An 18,565-nucleotide genomic window follows, 5' to 3' on the forward strand; every position below is an offset into this window, starting at 1 on the left:
GCTGAATGCCGAGACCTGGGCTCAGATGGAGCGGGGAGCTGGGAGAGCTTTGCTTCCCTGCGCTCCCTCCATCTCAGAAGTTGGGGTTTTTCCCTGGACAGGTAGAGTGAAGCCTAATGACGTGTCAGGAGCGGGCCCTGCACCCCGTCTGCTATGCAACTGCTGCTCTGGGGACACGGGTTGTCTCCTCTCCAGCCCTGGCTGAGTCTGGCAGTGGAAGGCTTGTCCCCTCCCTGCCCCCCCTGCACAGTGTGTCATCTCCTGCCCCTCCCCCCCCCCCCCCCCCCCCCCGTGCACACTGACTGCCGGACCCCCCCTCCAAAGAGCCTCCCCATGTGCCTTTGCACTTTCCCTGGGGGACGCAGACCCCGCACCCATCCTGGTGACACCCGGCCCCCGGGGTGACACTGCCCGCAGCGGGGACAGCCCTCCCCCCCGTCAGTCCCCATGATGGTTATTTCTTAACCAGGTTCTTTCCTACTTGCACATCTGGTTTCTGCAGGACCACAGCTGGGGGAGGGCCTGGGGCAGCCCCTGGTCACTCAGCAGCCCCCAGGCTTGTCCCTGTGCCTCTCTCCTCCTGTGGAAAGCCTGGGCCCCAAAAGTGCTTTATGTTTTTATAGTTCCTTTGTATTGAGATGTAAAATAGCGAATTCTGGTCCTTGCCCTGTGGAGTGTGGCTGGAGTCTTATGTATATAATAAAGTACTTTTGCCAGAACAGCAGTGGCTGCGGCACAGCTCGGTGGCCTCGTGTCTCCCGTCCCTCTGGGACCCCAGTGTGCCCCTTCTGCTGGCTGGGAGGGGACGGGGTGTGGGGATCCCTCCCGCCTGCCCCCCCCCCCCGCTGCCCCCCAGGTGAACACAAAGCTGCACAGACAACAGGGAGAGAGCAGACCAGTGTGTCTTGTATTGAACAGAGCAATGCCCCCTTCCCACCCCACCGCTGCCCATGGGGGTGCCCCTCAGGGACCCGCTGGACTCGGGGACAACCTCTTCAATTGGTACCCGCCTTCCCCAGGCTGCAGCCGACTCGTCCTGAGCATCATGGGTTTCTCCAAGGAAACGGCAGGTTTCATGGCTGGGGGGTGTGGGCTGTCCACGCACCCTTGTGTGACTCTTGAGGTACGTCACGATTTAGCCCAAAAGCTGTATTTTGCTCTCGAGCGCCGCTAAACCTTCTCTGGCTCTGTCTCCGCTCCACATGGAGTGACGATTCAGCCCCGACAGCCGCTGAGGTGCCAAAGGATCCAGTTTTCTCCACAAAACACATCTGTTATTCCAGCATGGAGGCTTCCCCCGCAGCTCCGGGGGTGTCCCACCCAGCTTCCAGCCGTCGGGTCAAAGGGGGGGGTGCAGCAAGGGGATGGGACAAGAAACCACCGGGGGCCGGGCGGGAAGAAGTCACTGTTTGAGGGGACCCTGACCCAAGCGGGGTCCTGCTGGTGCACGGTTCCAGTCCGAGGCAGTCGCGTTGGGGCGGAGGCAGCGAACGGTCCAAGAAGAGCAGCAAAACCAGGCGTCACTTCTCTGCTGGGGCCAAAGCTGGGTTCATGAGGCCGAGGGGGGGGTCTACTCCTCCTTAGCCCTGGCGGAGCTGGCTGCCTTCTCCTCCAGGTGGGGAATCACCGCCTCGGTGTAGAACTTCTCCAGCTTGGGCACCGTCTGCCCCCAGAACTTGGCATCGAACTCCACAGGGACCACGGCCGTCTCCTTGGTGGTGTGGACCACGAAGTCGGCCTGCTGGAAGCCGGCGGCCGCCAGCTGGCACTGGACCTGGGTGAAGTAGGCATGATCCTTCTTCAGGGCGTAGGAGTCACCGTCCACCTCCAGGCAGAAGTCCTTGTCCTTGCAGGCCTCCCGCACCGTCCTGTTCCTGTGCTTGTAGGGACACTTCACCTCCAGCAGCCCCAGGGCCTTCCCCGTGGCCGCCTCCTTGACGACGCCGTCCGGGCTGGCGGCGATCCACTCCTTCTCCCGGTGGATGAAGAGGCCGCAGTCGTCCACCTGCACCTCCTTGCCCACCGCCCGCGACTTCAGCTGCTCGTAGGCCCGCACAGCCGCCTTCTCGTTGCGGACCCCCCAGGACATGGCCGGCGTCTGCACCCTGGGGCCGGAGCTCACCACGGCGCTCAGGTAGGACTGGGGCACCTCCTCCGTCCTGCCGTTGGCGAACTTGCTGTTGGCGATGCGGGGGGCCACCGAGGCGGTGATGCGGTTCTCCCGCCACTGGTACCACTTGGGGTTGCTCCACTGGCCCCGAGTCTCCTCCTCCACCCGGGGGATGTCCCGGCTCTCCAGGGGGGGCAGGAACCGGCCGGCGGCCACGCTGGCCTCCTGCTTCTTCTGGGGACGTGGGGTGGCTCTGCCCGCCCCGGCGGCTCCTTTGGCATCAGGCGGCTTCTTCTGGGTCGCGGAGCAGCCCCTGGGGGACGCGCTCTGCTGGTCCCCGGCATCTCCCCGGGCTCCGCGGGATGCTGCGGGTCTCGGCTGAGAGGAGTTTGCCTTCGCCCCCCCCCTGGCTGGGGCCGGCAGCCCCCACGGCCGGAGCGCTCCTGGGTCGGCTGCCCGTGGCCACGGCCTTGGCCTTGGTGGCCGAGGCGGAAGGCGGCGGGGCGGCGGGGGCAGCTTTGGAGGCGGCCGTGGCCGGCCGAGGGGAGGACGTGCCAGCGGGCTCCTTCCTGGGTCTCCCCATGGCCGTGCCTCAGAGGCCCCCCCTGCTGCGGGAAGTGAAGAAAATGAAACGCCCTTCCCCAAAACGCCTTTCCCTTTTTTTGCCCCAGGGCGTCTCTGTCCCCACGCCTTTCCTCGGGTGACGCACCGCCATGGCACGCCGGCTGCTGGGGTGTGCCCCCCCAAACCCGTGTCCCCCCCCCAAACCCCACCTTCCCCCAGCCCCAAAACCTCCCCCCAAGCCCCACGTCACCCCCAAACTCCACATCCCCCCCCAACCTCCTCCAAACCCCCACACGCCTCACAAACCCCACACTCCCCCTGAAACCTCCCTCCCAAATCTCCCCCAAACCCACATCCCCCCAAACCCCAAGCCTTCCCCCAAACCCCATGCCCCCCCAACCTCCTCCAAACCCCCACACGCCTCACAAACCCCACACTCCCCCGAAACATCCCGTCCCCCTCCCAAATCTCCCCCCAAACCCACATCCCCCACCAAACCCCAAACTTTCCCCAAACCCCACGCACCCCCCCAAATCCCACATTCCCACCCCCAAAACCCCACGCCCCCTCTCAAATCTCCCCCAAACCCACACGTCCCCTCCCAAAACCTCATGTCCCCCCCTCCAAACTCCACATCCCCCCAAACCCCACGATCTCTCCCCCCCCCCCCCCCCCCCGCCGCCCCAAACCAGAGGCTGCCCCGTGGCGTAGAAGCGGGGACGGACAGAGCGGGGTGTCTCCCCCTCCCCCCCCTCCCCGGGGTCTACCTCGCACCAGGCGGGGGGCAGACAGGCAAGGGGTACCCCCCAGCTCCCCGGGAGCCGCCGCCGACCCCCCCACACCCCCGCCTCACCGCTCCGCCGCCGCTCCGGAAGCGCGTCCCGCCCGGACGGGGCGGCACCGGCGGGTGGGAACGACCGAGCGGCCGCTCCCCGCTAGAGGGAAGCAGCCGCTCGGCCCTCCCCGCCCGCCCCCCCTTCTCTTCGTTCCCGCATCACCCCCGACACCAGTCTCACCCCCCTCCCCCCTATATAATTTTTCTCTGGGGTGGGGACAAGCCCCTCCAGCTGCCTCCGTGCCCTGCCCCCCCCCCCCCCCGAGCCTCTCGGGATGGTTTCTCTTCCCCATCCTCTTCTCCCGGCTCCATCTCTCCGGCGGGGGGGGCGTCCCAGCCGCGGGTACCCCATCCCAGCCGGGCAGGGAAGCTGGCACCACACACCAGGGGACAGGCTGACCTGATGGGACCCCCTCCGTGCTGCTGAACCCCAAATTGCTGCCTCCCCACCCCCCCCGGACGGACACTGCACAGCGAGGCCCCAGGGGCGTGGGAGTTTCAGGTTCCTGAAACACACGGAGTTTCGTTTCCAGCCGCCGAGCGAGCCCGGCTCCCCCCGGGGTGCTGCTCCGGGGCCCCACAGCTGCCAGACCCCCCCTATTTTTGGCTATTTTGGGGCTGGGGGAAGGAATGCCAGCAGCCACCGGCGTGTGTGCCGGCTCTGCCAGCACCGCCCCCCCGGGGGTCCCCGGTGTCTCCGTGAGCCGTCCCTCTCTTCGCTCTGCTGACATTTTGTTTCCTGCTGCTCCCCCCCCCCCGCCGTAACTCCCTGCAGCTGGGGAGACCAGTATCACACAGGTTGAACCAAGGTGCGCCTGATTTTGACCAGACATTTCCATACACCCCCTGCCTCCGCCTTCCTCCTCTTCTCCCTCTTCTCCTTCTTCTTCTTTTTCCTCCCCTTCTCCTTCTTCTCCTTCTTCTCAGTCCTCCTCCTCCTCCATGGGTACCCATCCTCAGGGTCTCGCTTCATCCCCGCTGATTAACGAGCGGCACACAGCTGAGCAGGATGCCCTTACCCGGTTCCCTGCAGGCAAAGTCCAGTGTGTGTGTCCCCCCCCGGCTCTGCAGCTGGGTCTGAGGAGCCGCAGCTGCGTCGAGCGGGGTCACCCCCAGCCTGACACCGGCCGGCATCTCCTTGGGCTTCAGGTTAATCCTCCCACAGCACCAAACTCACGGGATTTACCAGTGATTCGGGACCTAAGAGCAACCTTCGTGGTCCGTGCTCCCTCCGCCGCCAGCCCTGCCCGCGGCTGAGAGTTCAGCTCGATAAACCCAGGGAGAGGTTCAGGCCATTTGGGGATAAATACCCCAGATTGTGAGCGATCCTCTTGGGGCGGTAGGGCAGCATGGGGATTTTTTTTTGGGGGGGTGGGTGGTGGTGCTTGAACAGAGCCGTTGGGCTGAGCTGGGCTGGTGTCTGTGGCTACGAGGAGCGGCTGTAGGGACACCGCGACGGCTGTAGGCACGTGTGCGCCTGTTGAGACGCAGAGGGGCTCCATCCCGCTCCGCACAGCGCTCGGTGAGTGCTGTGCGGAGCGGGATGGAACCCCTCTGCGTCCCCCCCCCGGGGGGCTGCTGCGGGCTGGGGGGGGAGGGGGTGTGGGTCTCATGGTGTATTCTCCTGCCGTAACACTGAGCCCCAACACCCCGGCTTGGTGGCACCCACCCAGCGCTCCCATTTGGAAGCTTTTTTCCCTGCCTCAGCTTGGCCTAGAAACGATAGCTCAGAGAAAAATCAAAGCTTGCGGTTGGGTTTGGTTTTTTTGGGGTTTTTTTGGTTTGTTTTTTTTTTTTTTCCTGGGGCTGGAGCGGCTGCCGGTGCTTGCCCGTCATGGGGGGAACGAGGTGGGGGGGAGCGGGAGCCCCCGTGGGTGCCGCAGGCTGCATGGATGTGCTGCTGCGGTGCCCGCTGTGCCTCCAGCAGCTCGGGGCTGGTGTCTGTCGTAAGGGGAGGGGGGGTAATATATGGGTTAGCATCCTTCTCCTGCGGTCATAAATATAGGTTGTAGCGGCCTGTGGGTTAGCCCAGAGGCAAGACGTCGGGGGGGAGATGCTGTTCTGCTGGCCCCCCCTCGCTCTGAAATTGCCTGCAGAGGAGCGGGGACCCCTGGCCCCCCCCCAGCGCTGCCGGCTCTTCCTGCCCCGTGGGTGCCGGCGTGGCCAGGCTGGCCCTGGGTTCGGCGCAGCGGTGGCGGCGGTGGGGTTTGTGGTGCGTGGGAAGGTGGGGGCTCCCCCCGCCTGCTCTATAAAAAGAGTGGCAGCAGCGCAGCCCTATCTATAGCTCGGCGAGGGAGTTGCCGGGGGGGAGCGGGCAGCAATTAGCCCCGAATCTGGTGGTTCTCTCTGGTCCCACGTGGGAATGCCAGGCCGGTAGCGGAAGCTGAGGGATTCCCAGTGCAGCCAGGGCTGCGAGATCTCCCTGCCAGTGGATGTGTCCTGGCTTTTCTGGGATTTCCTGACCGTCTGCATCCTCCCCAAGGGGGTTTGTTGTCACACTTATCACCCAAAGGCTGGGGTCTCCCCAAATCCCCCCTCTTTTCTGCTCTTGGGGGCTGAGGATTTCCCTGTAGCACATGGAGGCTCACGGGGATGGCCTCCCCCAGGGCTTTGGGGAATTTGGGGTGGGTGCTCAGCATCCGTCTGTGCCTGATCCTCTTTTGGGGGTCTCAGGGCAGCTAAGACCTTTCCTAGTGAAGCTGGCTGTGACACTTGCGTCCCTCAGTGTTTGTACTGGAGAGTTCAGCTGGCTGATAGGGGGGGTGCATTTTGCTCTGTGCTGTGTTTGGGGGGGTCAGGGGGTGGCTGCAGGCCTTGGGCAGCCACAGCATCGCCCTGGGGGGGTCTCAACAGCACCCAAGTCTGGCTGGACATCGCTGCACTGTGTGTGCAGAGCAGCCCGTGGCGGTGGGCTCTGCTCCCGGCTGGTGCGGGTCATCCTCTGAGGGTGCTGGCTGTCCCCCGAGGCGCCCAGCGCCCCCGTGAGAGCATCCCCCGGCCCTCCCCGGGGCGGCGGTACCCGGGGCGTGTGTCTCTTTAATGAGGCTGGGCTTGGAGCGGCTCCGCTGCTGGCACAGGAGCGAGGGATGGAGCGAGGGCGGTGAAGGAGCCGGTGCCAGAGAGGGAGCCTGCAGCAGGGCGAGGCGGGGACGGACGGCTCACCCCCCCCGGGTACCGCAGCCCCCCAGCCGGAGGGGCAGGAAAACACGCCCCCCCCCCCCGGGGGGGCAGAGAGCTCTGCGGAGGGCAGGGACCCAGCGGGTGCCGAGCCGAGCCTGCATCCCCTGTGTCATCCTCCTCCTCCTCCTCCAGGTAAGGGCCGGGGCGGGGGGGGGGGGCCGCGACCCTGCGGGTATCCTGGGGTTCCTGGGTGCCCCGGGGTCGCACACCCGCTGCGGGGGCAGCCCCGCATGGCAGGGAGGGGGGGGAAGGGGGGAGATGAGGCAGCAGTGCCACAAAAGTGCTGAACTCACCCTCCGGCGGGGACCCGGCGGGGCTGGCTACAATAACTGCTGGCAACGGGCCCCCGGGCATCAGCCACCGGTCCCGGCCCCAGGCCACCAACCTCCCGTGGCCGCAGGAGCAGCCGGACCCTTTTGCAGGGTGGCCCTGCCAGGAGGTGCCTGTGTCGGGGGGGTCCAGAGGGAGCTGGGATATGTTTTTTTTGGGGGGTGCCTGTGCTAGGGTGCGTCGAGGGCGAGTAACTCCTGTTCCCTGGCGTGGGGCTGGGGTCTCCCGGGGGTGTTTAGCGGCTCTGGGGAGGGGAGAGCAGCAGCACGGGTCCTGGAGGCGGTGGTCCTGGGTGCGGTGCGTGTGCCGGGGCGTGTGTGCACGCATGCACACGTGTGTGTGTCTGTGTGCGGGGGCTCTGCGCTCTGACTGCCCAGCAGACAAAGCAGCGGTGCCAGCCGGGGGGCGGCACCCCGGGCTCTCCGGGGGCTCGGGTCAGGGACAGCCCCGTCCCCTTCACCTGCAGCTGCCGGGGAAGCCCCTTTCCCCTCCGCTCCTCCTCTTTGGGCTCTCGGCGAAGCCGCGAAGTGGCCCACGGGCACGGAGCCGTGACCCCCTCCCTGCGCCGGGGGCTGGGATGGATCCTGCTCTCCTGCCCCTGTGCCCCATCCCAGCGGAGCGACGCGGGGACGTCCCACAGGGGGAATGCGGGGGGCGCAGCGATGCCTCCTCACTCCCGAGGCTGCCACAGGGGCTTGGGCTCCTCTCCTTCCATCCTTCCCGTGTACCGGGCTGTGCATCTCCCACCAGTGGAAATTTCCGCTGGTTTTTCCTGTGCCGGGACTGTCCCCGACCTCCCCCAGGACCCCAGGTCCCTGCAGGAGGTGACACTGACACCTTTGGGGGCAGCCTTGGAGGGTCCGCTGGGCTCAGGCGCCTGCCTCGCTGCAGCAGCCGTGCCAGGAAATTCAACCTGCCCAGGGCGAGGAGAGAAACATTAAGTGATTCTGACCTAGAGAAGAGTTAGCTCCTTCTTGCCTTTGCCGAGGGCTTTTTGCCGCCGGCACAGCGAGCCGCCCCCAGCCCCGCTCCTGCTGCAGCCCCCTCCACATTGGGGGTGCTGCTGGTTAAACCAGCTCCTGTGGGCAGAGGGTGGGGAGGGAGGAAGAGGAGGGGGCTGTGAAGGCACTGGTGACCATGCTGGGGATGGGGAGGGGACCTGTTGGTGATGCCACGCTGGCACCTGGGGACAATTTGCTGCCCCGGGGGAAGACGAGGGAGATGCCGGGGTGAGGACCATCGGGTCTGGTTTTATTCATTACCGCGGGGCTTAGAGCAGGCAGCACGGAGCGCGGCAGGGCCAGATGGGACCTGTTTACTCTGCGAGGGCAAATGTAAAGAGAAGTGATAAAAAGCAGCCAGGACGGCTTCTCCAGTAAGTCCCTGGTAAACAAGCCAGCGGTGCCCTGGCCAGTGGGCAGCGGGGCAAACAGCAGGCACGTTGCTGAGCATTAAGCCAGGTGCCTTGGGAACAAATGGAAGGGCTTTGGGTGAAATCCATCTTTAATGGCTCCACATGGCTGGGCTGGGGGAGTCCTGGTCCCCAGAGCCTGTCTGGGTACTGTGGTCAGGGCAGGACCCAGCCGATGTGTTCCTGGTGGTGGCATGGCTGCTGTGGAGGAAGACCGTGCTCTGTAGGGACTCTGTGCTGCCTTGTGTGATGGGAGAGCAGCTTGGGGGGCTCAGCAGGGTGTGCAGCATCCTGCACGCGGGGATGAAGACTTGGAGATGGCAGGGGTGGCTGCGTGATGCCAATCGAGCAGATAAACAGCTCTTCTCTGCTGTAATGGGCTTGTTTTCCTGGGATGCAGCCACATTGCTAATGTACCTTTGTGCTTCTCGGGGGCTCCCTGCCTCACTCCAGCTGCGGGGCTCGGTCCTGGCACCGCCTCCGAGGATACAGCCCTGCTCCGCTTTCAAGGGTGCTCAGGGAGAGGCACCCCGAGACCTGCCGAGGGCACCCCAAGCCTCCCGTTACTGATGCTCGCATGAACCGTTCCTGGGACGAAGGCCACTGGCGTGGGGGGACCAGATGGTTCATTTGTACCTGGCCTTGTCCTTGCCCCGGGCACGGTGCAAGCTGGGGCACCTGCCCACGGTGGGACACGGGGACCTGGATGCTGTTGGGTCGCGGGCATGTGGGGCGGGCAGGGGAGGTGCAGACCCACACCTGGAGCAGAACCCACACGCAGGAGGGGCAGGGCTAAGGCCGACCCGAGTATTTTACATGGATATTAGAGAGAAACCTTGGATCTGGGCAATCCTTTGGGATGCTGCTCCCGGGTGGTATTCCCAAGGGAAAGAGAGGTGGGCTGGTGCCCTGGCTGGACGGTGTCCCCGGCCACCTCTCTTCCCGCTGCCAAAGGGTGGGATGCCGGATGCCTCCATCCCTGGGCAGAGCGTTTCTCGCCCGGGGGCAGAGCATCATCCCCCGAGCCGGGCTCTCCCCCTGCAGTGCCTTCCCCTCTGTGCCGCTCTTCAGAGCGGTTGCTGACCTTGTTGTTAATTATTAAACCCCCAGCAAACACTGCTCGCTGTTTTGTCCTAGTTACACTGTGGGCTTCTTGCTCTTCTTTTTTTTTTTTTTTTTTTTTTTTTAAACAAATTACCCTGGTAACCTCTGTGGGTGGATGGAGATGGGAGCAGCAGATGCTCCTCTCCCAGCCATTGCAGGAGATGGACTGGGGAGGCTCTGGAGCCACCAAGCTGCTGTGGGGTGGCTGAGGGATGGGCTGGCCACCATCCATCCTGTCTGGGAGTCCTTGCCTGTCTGCCAAGGCTTGGGGCTTGGGTGTAACTGCTGCTGCCCATGGGAGAAGTCATTTCACTGCCCCGCAGTGCCAGGTTTATTTACCTGTGGGGTGGGAGAGCTCTCTGGGGGCCCCTGTGGCTCCAGACCCGATGTGTGGGTGGGCTGGGGTCCAAGCAGAGGCCTGAGTCCAGGTCCATGTGCTTTGTGGATGCTGCAGAGCAGCGTCCCTGGGACGGGGAGGGCTGGGACCTGCCCCCCTCTTGCAGGCTGGGTGGATGGAAGCCATTTGTGGGCACAAACCCCTTCCCGCAAACCCCGTCCCTGAGCACCCAGCGCTGCCTCCCCTCTGCCCGCAGAGGGACCATGCCCGGCCTCTACATCCTCTCCGGCTGGGAGCCTCTGCCCCTGAAGAGCTCCAGGGTGAAGGCTTGTGCCAACGGGTACTCCCTGAGCATCACTGCACACCTGGTGTACACCAACCCCCGCGAGGAGCCTGTGGAAGGTAAGGGGGGGCTATTGAAGCTGGCGGGGGCCCAGGCTGCCTGCGTGGCCCCCCAAAAGCACCCAGATGGAGAACAGCCCATCTCCAGCCCAGCTGGGTGGGCTTGGTTTGGGGAGCAAAGGCAGGGGCCAGCGGTGTGGGGGCACTGCCGACACGGGCATCGCTCTGCGGGCAGGAGAAGAGCCAGGCCAAACAAAAACATTCCCATGGCTGAGGAAGAGGGGGATTTCATCCTCCCAGCCCTCCTCCAGGCTAGCGAGGCTCTGGGTCCTTCCTGCACGTTGCCCCGCTCTGGTGTATCGAGATGGCCCTGGTTGCCAGAGGGGCTTGTGGCGGTGCCACCATGGGCTGTACCGTGCCACGGTGGTGTGCATGCCGGGATCTGCCTCGGGGCTCTCTCCCGCCCGCAGGAATCTTCATCTACCCGCTGGAGGAGTCAGAAGTGGTGGCTGGCTTCGAGGCGGCGGCGGGCAGCCGGCAGGTGACCTTCCAGGTGCAGAACCGTCACCGGGCGCAGGACTGCTGCCTGCAGAGCGGCCCCGGCCCTGGCCGCCCGCGCCGCTGTGCCGGTGGTGAGTGCCACCACAGGGGTGGTCCTGCTGGGCCCTCCTGGCTGGGGGGGCTCAAAACGAGCCAGGATGAAGTGTGGGGGGATACGAGGGGCTGAGAGCCCCTGCCAGGCCACCCTGCTGTCTTGGGGGGGGGTGTCTCTCGGGCTGAAGGTCTCAGCCTCCCCTTTTCCCTCCCAGAGCTTTACCCATCCCTTTGCATGGCCCTCATTACACCTGCGCTCTGCTGTCCGCTTAGAGAGCAATTAGTGCAATTAACACCCCTCCCTCCCCAGCCTCTCACACCCTGCTGACACCCCCCCATCCTTCCCCATCCCTGGAAGTGTTTAAGGCCAGGCTGGACGGGGCTTTGAGCAACCTGCTCTAGTGGAGGTGTCCCTGCCCATGGCAGGGGGGTTGGAACACGATGATCTTTAGGGTCCCTTCCAACTCCAACCATTCTGTGATTCATTCTGTGATTCCCCTTCCCAGGCCACCTCGTCCTGGATGAAGACGTGGAGCACTCCACCTTCGTGATGGCCACGGGCCCGCTGTGCCCGGGAGAGAGCCTGGCCGTCACCCTGAGCACGGTGCAGGAGCTGCCCACGCTGCCCGAGGGGGCCCTGCGCCTCCTCCTGCCCCCCGTCCTCGCCCCCCGCGTCCCCGCCGCCCCCGAGAGCGAGACGGCAAGCTTGTGTGACGACAGGTTGGCCCTATGGTGATTTTCACGGCTTCCTCAGTCTCCGCCATCCCGGGGGGGGATGCTGATGCTGGGCGAGTTGGCGGGGGCGGGCAGGAGCCATCACTGCCTCTCCCCTCGCAGCCCCACCAGCTGTTTTGGGGGGCCAGGTGCCCGGAGCCCACCGTCCCCTGCGGCGCCTGCGGAGAGTGTGGACATCTTTCAGGGACAGCCCTGCAACCCTTTTCCATACGAGTTTGCCTTCGAGCTGCTGGTGAAGGGCCCCTGCTTGCTGGCAGGTAGCAGGGGGGCTCGGGCCATGTCGGTGGGTTGGGCAAAACCTCCTGAAACTCGGGTGACACTCCCTGGGATGGCGTCCCCTCGGTCCCCTTGTGCAGCCCCCCCTTCCCTGGGCATCCTCTTGTGCTCCCTACCAGCAAAGAAGCTCTTTCCCCATCCCACCCCCTTGGGGCTGGGGCTCCCCAAAGTGTCCCCACGCGTGGGTTTGGGCAGCTCTGGGCCAGCAGATGCGATGGTTGGGGGGGAGGACGGGTGAGGGGGGGTTGCAGGGCGGTGGGGACACGCTCCTGGCTGCCAGCCCAGTTAATCCCATTAAGAGCTGGCAGGGAGCAGCCACTGCCGTGGTGCTGGGTCTGGCACAGGCAGGGAGCCTGTGGGGACCGGGGTGGGGGGTGCCGGGGGGGCACCCACCTCCTCCTCCTCCCCCCTGCAGGGCTGGAGAGCCCATCCCATGCCCTGCGAGCTGACGCTGACCCCTGGGCCAGCTCTGCTGCCACAACCCGAGTCACCCTGGCCGAGCCCCACCGCTACGACAGGGACCTGGAGATCATCCTCTACCCCTGCGGTGAGGGGAGGACGGTGCCCTCGGCGGGTTTGGGGGAGATGGGGCATCACCTCAAAAGCATCCGCAGCATCCCCCAGCCCCCCGGGGTATGGAGTGGCTCCAAACTCCACTGTGCCCCCCCTCCCAGAGCCCCACCACCCCCACCTGGTGATGGAGGATGGCACCATGTCATACCCCGAGTACGAGGCCCATGTCCGGAGCCGCCGGGATTACGCACGGATCGCCAGGAAGGACGGCAGCAGCGAGAGACAGGTGACAGGGCATGGCCACCGCCGGCCCGGGGGGGGAGAAGGAGGAGAAGGATGGGGGTGCGGTGGGATGAGGGCGAGGAAGACCTCAGTGTGGGCCAGGGGGTGTGAGAAAGTCCCCTGGCTTGCAGGTGGCTTTTGTGCAGAAGCGTTTCCACAAAGACATCTTCCCCAACCCGGTGCTGATGCTGAACTTCTGCCCGGCGGCGGAGGGTGTCCCCAGGGACCTGCAGAGCGTCACCCGCGAGATCCTCTTCCTCATCGACCGCAGTGGCCCCGTGAGCGGCTCTGACCTCGACAAGGTCAAGGTGAGGCACGGCTGCAGGGCCAGGGATGCTCCCGGGGTGGCCAGTTCATAGCCAGCCCCCGCCCCGTCCCTGCTGTCCCCCTCAGGAGGCTTTGCTGGTGGCCCTGAAGAGCCTCCCGGCGAGGACGCTGCTCAACATTGCCAGCTTTGGTGCCGACGTCCAGCCGCTCTTCGCCTCCAGCCGCCTCTGCAGCAACGTGAGTGCCACCGGGCAGAGCCCCCCCGGCCCCTCTCCGTCCCCCTTGGATGAGGGGATGGCACGAGGCCATCTGTCCCTGCTGCAGGAGACGCTGCGCCGTGCCGGGGAGCACCTCGGGGGGCTGCGGGTGGACGCGGAGGGCACCAACCTGCTGGCAGCCCTGGGCTGGGTGCTGGCGCAGCCCCTCCGCCACGGCTACCCCCGCCAGCTCTTCCTCTTCACCCACGAGGCCGCCGGCAACACCGGCAGGATCCTGCGGCTGCTGCGCCGGCAGGCCAGCACCCTCAGGTATGGCACCGGCACCGCGGTGGGGGCACGGGGCTCCATGTGCCCCCCTGGGCTGTTCCCACCGATTCCTCCTTCCGCAGCCCCAAATCTCGCCTCCTCCAGCTCCGAGGGCGTCCTTCACCCATCACCTCCCCCTGCCCCACCGGCTCGGCTCCCCCCGCAGCCATGGCGGCATCTCTGGCTGTCAAACACCCGCCTCATCCCCGCTGCGGGGCTCACCCGGCCCCAGTGCTGGCCCGGCCATGGCTTTCATCGCCCCGTTCCCTCCTGCAGGTGTTTCAGCTTTGGCTTGGGCCCGCGGGCATGCCGGCGGCTACTGAAGGGCATGGCCAAGGTGAGCCGGGGCCGCGCCGAGTTCCTGAGCCCGACCGAGAGGCTGCAGCCCAAGGTAACGCTTGGGTAGGGACGGGGGGGACAACGCGGGGGCCACCACCGTGTCTGACACTGTCTCCTTGCCCCACCCCAGCTGATCCAGTCCCTGAAGAAGGCGATAGAGCCAGCCGTCAGCGACATCACCATCGACTGGTACGTCCCCGACAGCATGGAGGCTCTGCTCTCACCCACTGAGCTCCCGGCCCTCTACCCCGGCGACCGCCTCGTCAGCTACTGCGTCCTCTACAGCATCGCCCGCTTCCGCGACAGGCGCCCGCCGGTACCACCCGCCCGGGGGGGGGCGCCTTCCTGCTGCCGCCAGCTTCTCCCCGCGCCGGGGGGCTGACGGAGCTGCCCTCTCCCCCCTCCAGGGCCGGGAAGGGGCTCGCCGGGGCTCCCGGGGCTCAGCCATCCCCTCGCAGGAGGAGGTGGCCAGTCCCGGGGAGAGCCACCAGCCCCCCCGCAGCACCCCGGGGTCCGGGGATGCCTCCCTGGATGTCTCTGCTGGGGGCACGGAGATGTCGGAGCGCAGTGAGTGGGGTGGGGGCCGGGGCTGGGGTGGGGGGCAGGCACGGGAGCCCCAGGCTGATGGTGGATCTGTTCTCGCCGGGCAGGTGGGGACCCCATTTCAGGGGGTGACATCTGGAAGCGGATTTACCAGCCCTCCTACATCCAGGAGCAGTACGTCCTGACCCACTGCTCCGTCAGCACTGACCCCAGCCGGGGGCTGCTCTCCCGCAGCTCCACCAGCAGCGAGTCCACCGGCTCCCGCGACGTGGCCCCCGAGGGTGGCTCCTCGGCCACTGGTGCCGATGCCACCTCCCAGCAGGGACAGAAGAGCCTGTCCCTCTGCGAGTCCTCCACAAAATCTGCCCCACTGCCCTCTGCCCCGGCCGGCACTAAGGTAAGGATGCCGATGGGGTGCGAGGGGGGGGCTTCCTCCCGGCTTGGCTGGGGTCTCGCTGCCCCGTTGGGCCCAGACAAGGGGTTGCCGGGCTGGAAACCAGAGCGTTGTGGCCTGGATTTTAAGGAAGGATCAGCCATGGGTGCTGTGAGGAGAGTCCTCGGGTGGTTTTGTCCTGCTGGAACATGACATCTGGGGACCGAGCAGCTGGTCCCCCAGCTCCCCAGGCCAGTAGTCCACTGGGTGGCTAACAACCCCCCTAGCCAGCTCAGATCCTCATTAATGCAGCAGAAATTAAGTGGAAATAGCTGGGCCAGCATCAGGTAATGGACCTGCCAAGCTGGACGGGGGCAGGGCTGGCTGAGCTCCTGCACGGCTCCTTCAGCCCTCGGCCAACGCTGCCCATTGATTAATTAACGATGGGCTCTGTCCCCGCTGCTTCATTCCTGGGTTTAAAACCCAGCCAGGGCGCAGGGATGGGGGGCGGCAGCTCCCTGGGGATGATGTCCCCGAGGCCAGGTGAGGCCAGCAGTCCCCCGGCTCGGGGACACGCTCCTTCTCTCTGGCACACAGCTTGGGTAACCGGCTCCGGCGGCGCAGCTGGTGGCCTTTGCTGCCGAAATGTCAAGCGTAAGTGATTTCCCTGCAGCGTAAATGATCCTCCCCGGCTCCCTGCTGCCGGGGCTGAGGCGGGGGGTGCAGGCGCCGCTGCCCTGTCATCGCTTTTGGGTGAAGCATCTCGGTGCAGGGACGTGGCTCTGCGCTGGGGACCGCGTCCCACCACGGCATCTTCCAGCCTGAGCAACTGCGCTAATAACACAAAACCTCACAAACCCCCCCGCCGCCCTCCCCCACCTCAGCGTCAGCCTGAGTCACCCCCAGGGATGTTTGCAAACTCCCGTCTCGGCGCCGTCATCGCTCCTTCCCACACGTACCAGGAGCCTGGCGAGCATCGCCGGTGGCCCCGGGGGGCTGCCGGGTGCCAGCCTGCAGCACGGCAGGGCTGGGCGATGGCCAGTGGCCCCAGCCAATACCCGCAGGTGTCCGGTCAGGGCTGGGCACAGGCCGGGCTCTGTGCTGGGGTGGCCATCAGCCTCCCCCCCGCCGCAGGTGACGGTGGCCCTGAGTGCGGAGGAGCTGGCCCGGCGGAGGAAGGGGCTGGCCCGCGCCGCCATGGCCGGCCGCAGCTTCTCCTCGCCCCACGGGGAGCTGGACGCCCACCGGCTGCGGCGGGCCCTGGAGAAGGTGTCGCAGAAGAGGAACCAGTCGCTGGAGGGGCACCTGGACCAGCTGGGACCCCGGGGACGGCAGCCACAGTCCGGCACGGCGGAGTCCAGTGGGTGCTGGCTCCCGGGGGGGCAGTGGGGATGGAGCCGGGTGCCCACCCCCCCCTCACTGACCCCCCCATGTCTTGCTGTGTCCCAGATAACCTCCTCTCGCCCACCCACCTGGACTGGGACATGCTGGTGGAACCCTCCTACCTCTTCAGCGCCTCGCCTGTGCCTGAGACAGGGGGGGGCGCCAGCCCGGGGGGGGACACCAGCCCACCCCTGCGCTGCCAGGTGGTGATCCACGGGCTGCAGGCCGGCAAACCCGTGTCCTGGGAGGTGATGGCCTCGCTGGAGCCGCTGCTGCAGCCCCGGGAGGGGCTGGGCAGGGAAGACCCCCTGCCACGGGGGGGCAAGGCTGGGGAGAAGCCCCTGCACCGCTTGGCAGCGCGGTCTGTCATCCGGGACAACGAGAACGCGGCCCAGCGGGAGGCTGAGCTGGAGCAGGGTGGGTGTTGCTGTGTCCCCCCTGACCCTGTCCCATCCCCGGCATCCCCCTCCCCACCTCTAACCGCCCCCCCAGCAGGTTTCGCCCGCCGTTTCCGCCTGAGAGCCCTGCAGACCAGCAGAGCCTGTGGCGTGCCCTCCCTCTACACCCGCCTGGTGCCCATCGACGCTGCCACCCAGGTGGCCCTGCCCACCGCCCCCGAGGTGTGGGGCACAGGTATGGCCGGGGGGGGGGGGGCGGGGGGCTGGGGAGGGGGCAGCGAGGGGGCAGGGGGCTGAGGTGGCACTGTCCCTTGCAGCCAGCTCAGCCAGCCGGCCACTGGCTGCCACGGTGAGGAGCCGGCACCGCGGGAGTCCCCCAGCGGGTCCGGGCCAGCAGCGGGATGTGGAGGAGCAGGATGAACCCCCCATCACCGCAGGTACCGATCTGGGGTCCCCAGGGACCCTCAGCTGGTGATAAGAGCCGTGGGTGCCCGGGAAGAGCCATCAGTCTCTGGGGGGACACGGGGGGGGGGGTAGCATCGCAGGTCTGGGCCATGAGGGTCCCGGGAGCCCAGGGACCCCCCCAGGACTTTGCTCTTTTGCAGAGCGAGAGGAGACCCCCGGGTCCCCGGCCAGCGCCTCCTCCACCACCTACGGCTGGGAGAAGCAGACCGGCTCCAATGGTGGGTCCTGGGGGGCGTCCAGGGGATGGATATGGGGGACAGGGGTACCCCTGAGAGCCGGAGCCTCTGCTCTGCCCCACACAGGGGAGCAGGACACAGCACTGGGTCCATCACGGGCCCCCCCATGCTGAGCTCCCCCCAACTTGCAGGGCCCCCAAGCAGCCCCTCCACAGCCTCCATGGGCTCCCAGAAATCCACAGAGAGCATCGCTGGCTCCAGGTGCGGCTGCGGGCCAGGGGGAGGTGGGGGGGGGGGGGGGGGCGAAAAATGGCAGGATGGGGGGGGGGGGGGGGGGGACAGGGGGGTTGCATGTCCCCCAACGGCTCTGGCAGCATGGGGGTGGTTGTTGCAGCCCCTTCCCTGCAGTGGGCTGGGGTGCAGCGGCCCCCCCCACCCCAGGAATCGCCCCCCCTGGCTGTTTGCCTGCAGGTTCAGCCTGGGCCGGCGCAGGGGTCCCAGCCTGGCCCTGCGGCCACCGTGCCTCAGCCCCGACAGCGAGCGCTCCGACCACCGTGCCAGCCACGACTACCTCCCGCTGGTGAGCACCCCCTCCCCGTCCCACTTGGGGGGGCCAGCAGGCACCCTCCCTGCTGGCCCACAGCCCAGAGCCCCCCCCCCCAGCTCATGTTCCAGGGTGCAAATTCTGCTGATGCCCTGCTGCAACCTGGAACTGCCCTTGCTGGTTTTGGGGAGGGGGGCGTTGGAGGGGTTCCCTGTGCCTCAGGAACCCTCCTGCAGCCCCCACCGCTCCGTGGAGGGTCTGCAGCCCTGCCTGCCCCCCCCAGCCACCCCTCCCTCCCCTGCAGGTGCAGCTGCAGGAAGCCCAGGGCCCGTTCCAGCTCACCGAGAGCTTCTCGGAGGTGGTGCAGATTCCCCTGGACCGCCTGTGCCGGGCCTCCCCCTACGCCTGCCACCACGCCAGCCTCAGCCCCGCGTCCCCGGGGGCCAGCAGCAGCCCCAAGGCCGGGCCCCGCAGCCAGGAGGGCGAGGAGCCAGCTGCAGCCCCGCAGCCCGGCTCCCCCCCGTCCCGCAGCACTTGCTCCGAGGTGCCCAGCGCAGCCGTGTGGGCGCAGGCCGACAGTGGCCACGGCTCCGAGTCCGACACCGGCCCCCACTCAGCCGCCCCCTCTGAGACGGGGGTGAGTTTGCAGGATGCGGGGCCAGAGGACCTGGAGAGTGCCAGCTGGGCCACGGCGGTGGCCCTGGCCTGGCTGGAGCATCGCTGCGCCGGCTTCTTCGAGGAGTGGGAGCTGGTGGCGGCCAAGGCGGATGCCTGGCTGCGGGCCCAGCGGTTGCCCCCTGGGGTGGACGTGGGCTGCCTCAAAGGGGCGGCCCGGCACTTGTTCCTGCTGCTCCGGCACTGGGATGAGAACATCACCCTCAACATGCTCTGCTACAACCCCAACAATGTCTGACGGAGGGGACAATAAAGGTCCTGGCCC

General features: G+C 66.7%; 2 protein-coding genes across 2 annotated transcripts; one reads left to right on the plus strand and one right to left on the minus strand.

Moving 5' to 3' along the window:
* Nucleotides 1–891: 891 nt before the first annotated feature.
* LOC141468449 (uncharacterized) lies at nt 892–5,981 on the minus strand. The gene is made up of 3 exons (XM_074153542.1): nt 5,811–5,981; nt 3,528–3,609; nt 892–2,718 (listed from the first exon to the last, which is right to left on the minus strand). The coding sequence occupies exons 1-3, from the start codon at nt 5,979–5,981 to the stop codon at nt 1,571–1,573; spliced, it is 1,401 nt and encodes a 466-aa protein (XP_074009643.1). The 3' UTR covers nt 892–1,570.
* A 4,153-nt stretch (nt 5,982–10,134) lies between these two features.
* Nucleotides 10,135–18,538, plus strand: VWA5B2 (von Willebrand factor A domain containing 5B2). The gene is made up of 21 exons (XM_074153393.1): nt 10,135–10,273; nt 10,684–10,845; nt 11,314–11,539; nt 11,645–11,799; nt 12,234–12,365; nt 12,493–12,617; nt 12,745–12,921; nt 13,007–13,117; nt 13,205–13,407; nt 13,681–13,795; nt 13,874–14,059; nt 14,151–14,310; nt 14,394–14,683; nt 15,794–16,019; nt 16,109–16,459; nt 16,538–16,675; nt 16,758–16,877; nt 17,046–17,123; nt 17,273–17,342; nt 17,553–17,661; nt 17,930–18,538. The coding sequence occupies exons 1-21, from the start codon at nt 10,135–10,137 to the stop codon at nt 18,536–18,538; spliced, it is 3,882 nt and encodes a 1,293-aa protein (XP_074009494.1).
* The last annotated feature ends 27 nt before the right edge of the window (nt 18,539–18,565 follow it).

Source organism: Numenius arquata, chromosome 9 (assembly GCF_964106895.1).
Source record: "Numenius arquata chromosome 9, bNumArq3.hap1.1, whole genome shotgun sequence".
Lineage (NCBI taxonomy): Eukaryota > Metazoa > Chordata > Aves > Charadriiformes > Scolopacidae > Numenius > Numenius arquata.

What these genes read in the sequence shown, in the direction of transcription:
- VWA5B2 (XM_074153393.1), top strand. Translation starts at nt 10,135, where the DNA reads ATGCCCGGCCTCTACATCCTCTCCGGCTGGGAGCCTCTGCCCCTGAAG. An exon ending in ACGGCAGCAGCGAGAGACAG is followed by an intron (nt 12,618 to 12,744) that starts GTGACAGGGCAT and finishes CCTGGCTTGCAG; the next exon opens with GTGGCTTTTGTGCAGAAGCG. An exon ending in GAGAGCATCGCTGGCTCCAG is followed by an intron (nt 17,343 to 17,552) that starts GTGCGGCTGCGG and finishes GTTTGCCTGCAG; the next exon opens with GTTCAGCCTGGGCCGGCGCA.
- LOC141468449 (XM_074153542.1), bottom strand. Translation starts at nt 5,981, where the DNA reads ATGCAGACGGTCAGGAAATCCCAGAAAAGCCAGGACACATCCACTGGC. An exon ending in TTGCTGCCCGCTCCCCCCCG is followed by an intron (nt 3,610 to 5,810) that starts GCAACTCCCTCG and finishes GCTTCCCTCTAG; the next exon opens with CGGGGAGCGGCCGCTCGGTC. An exon ending in TCCGGAGCGGCGGCGGAGCG is followed by an intron (nt 2,719 to 3,527) that starts GTGAGGCGGGGG and finishes CACTTCCCGCAG; the next exon opens with CAGGGGGGGCCTCTGAGGCA.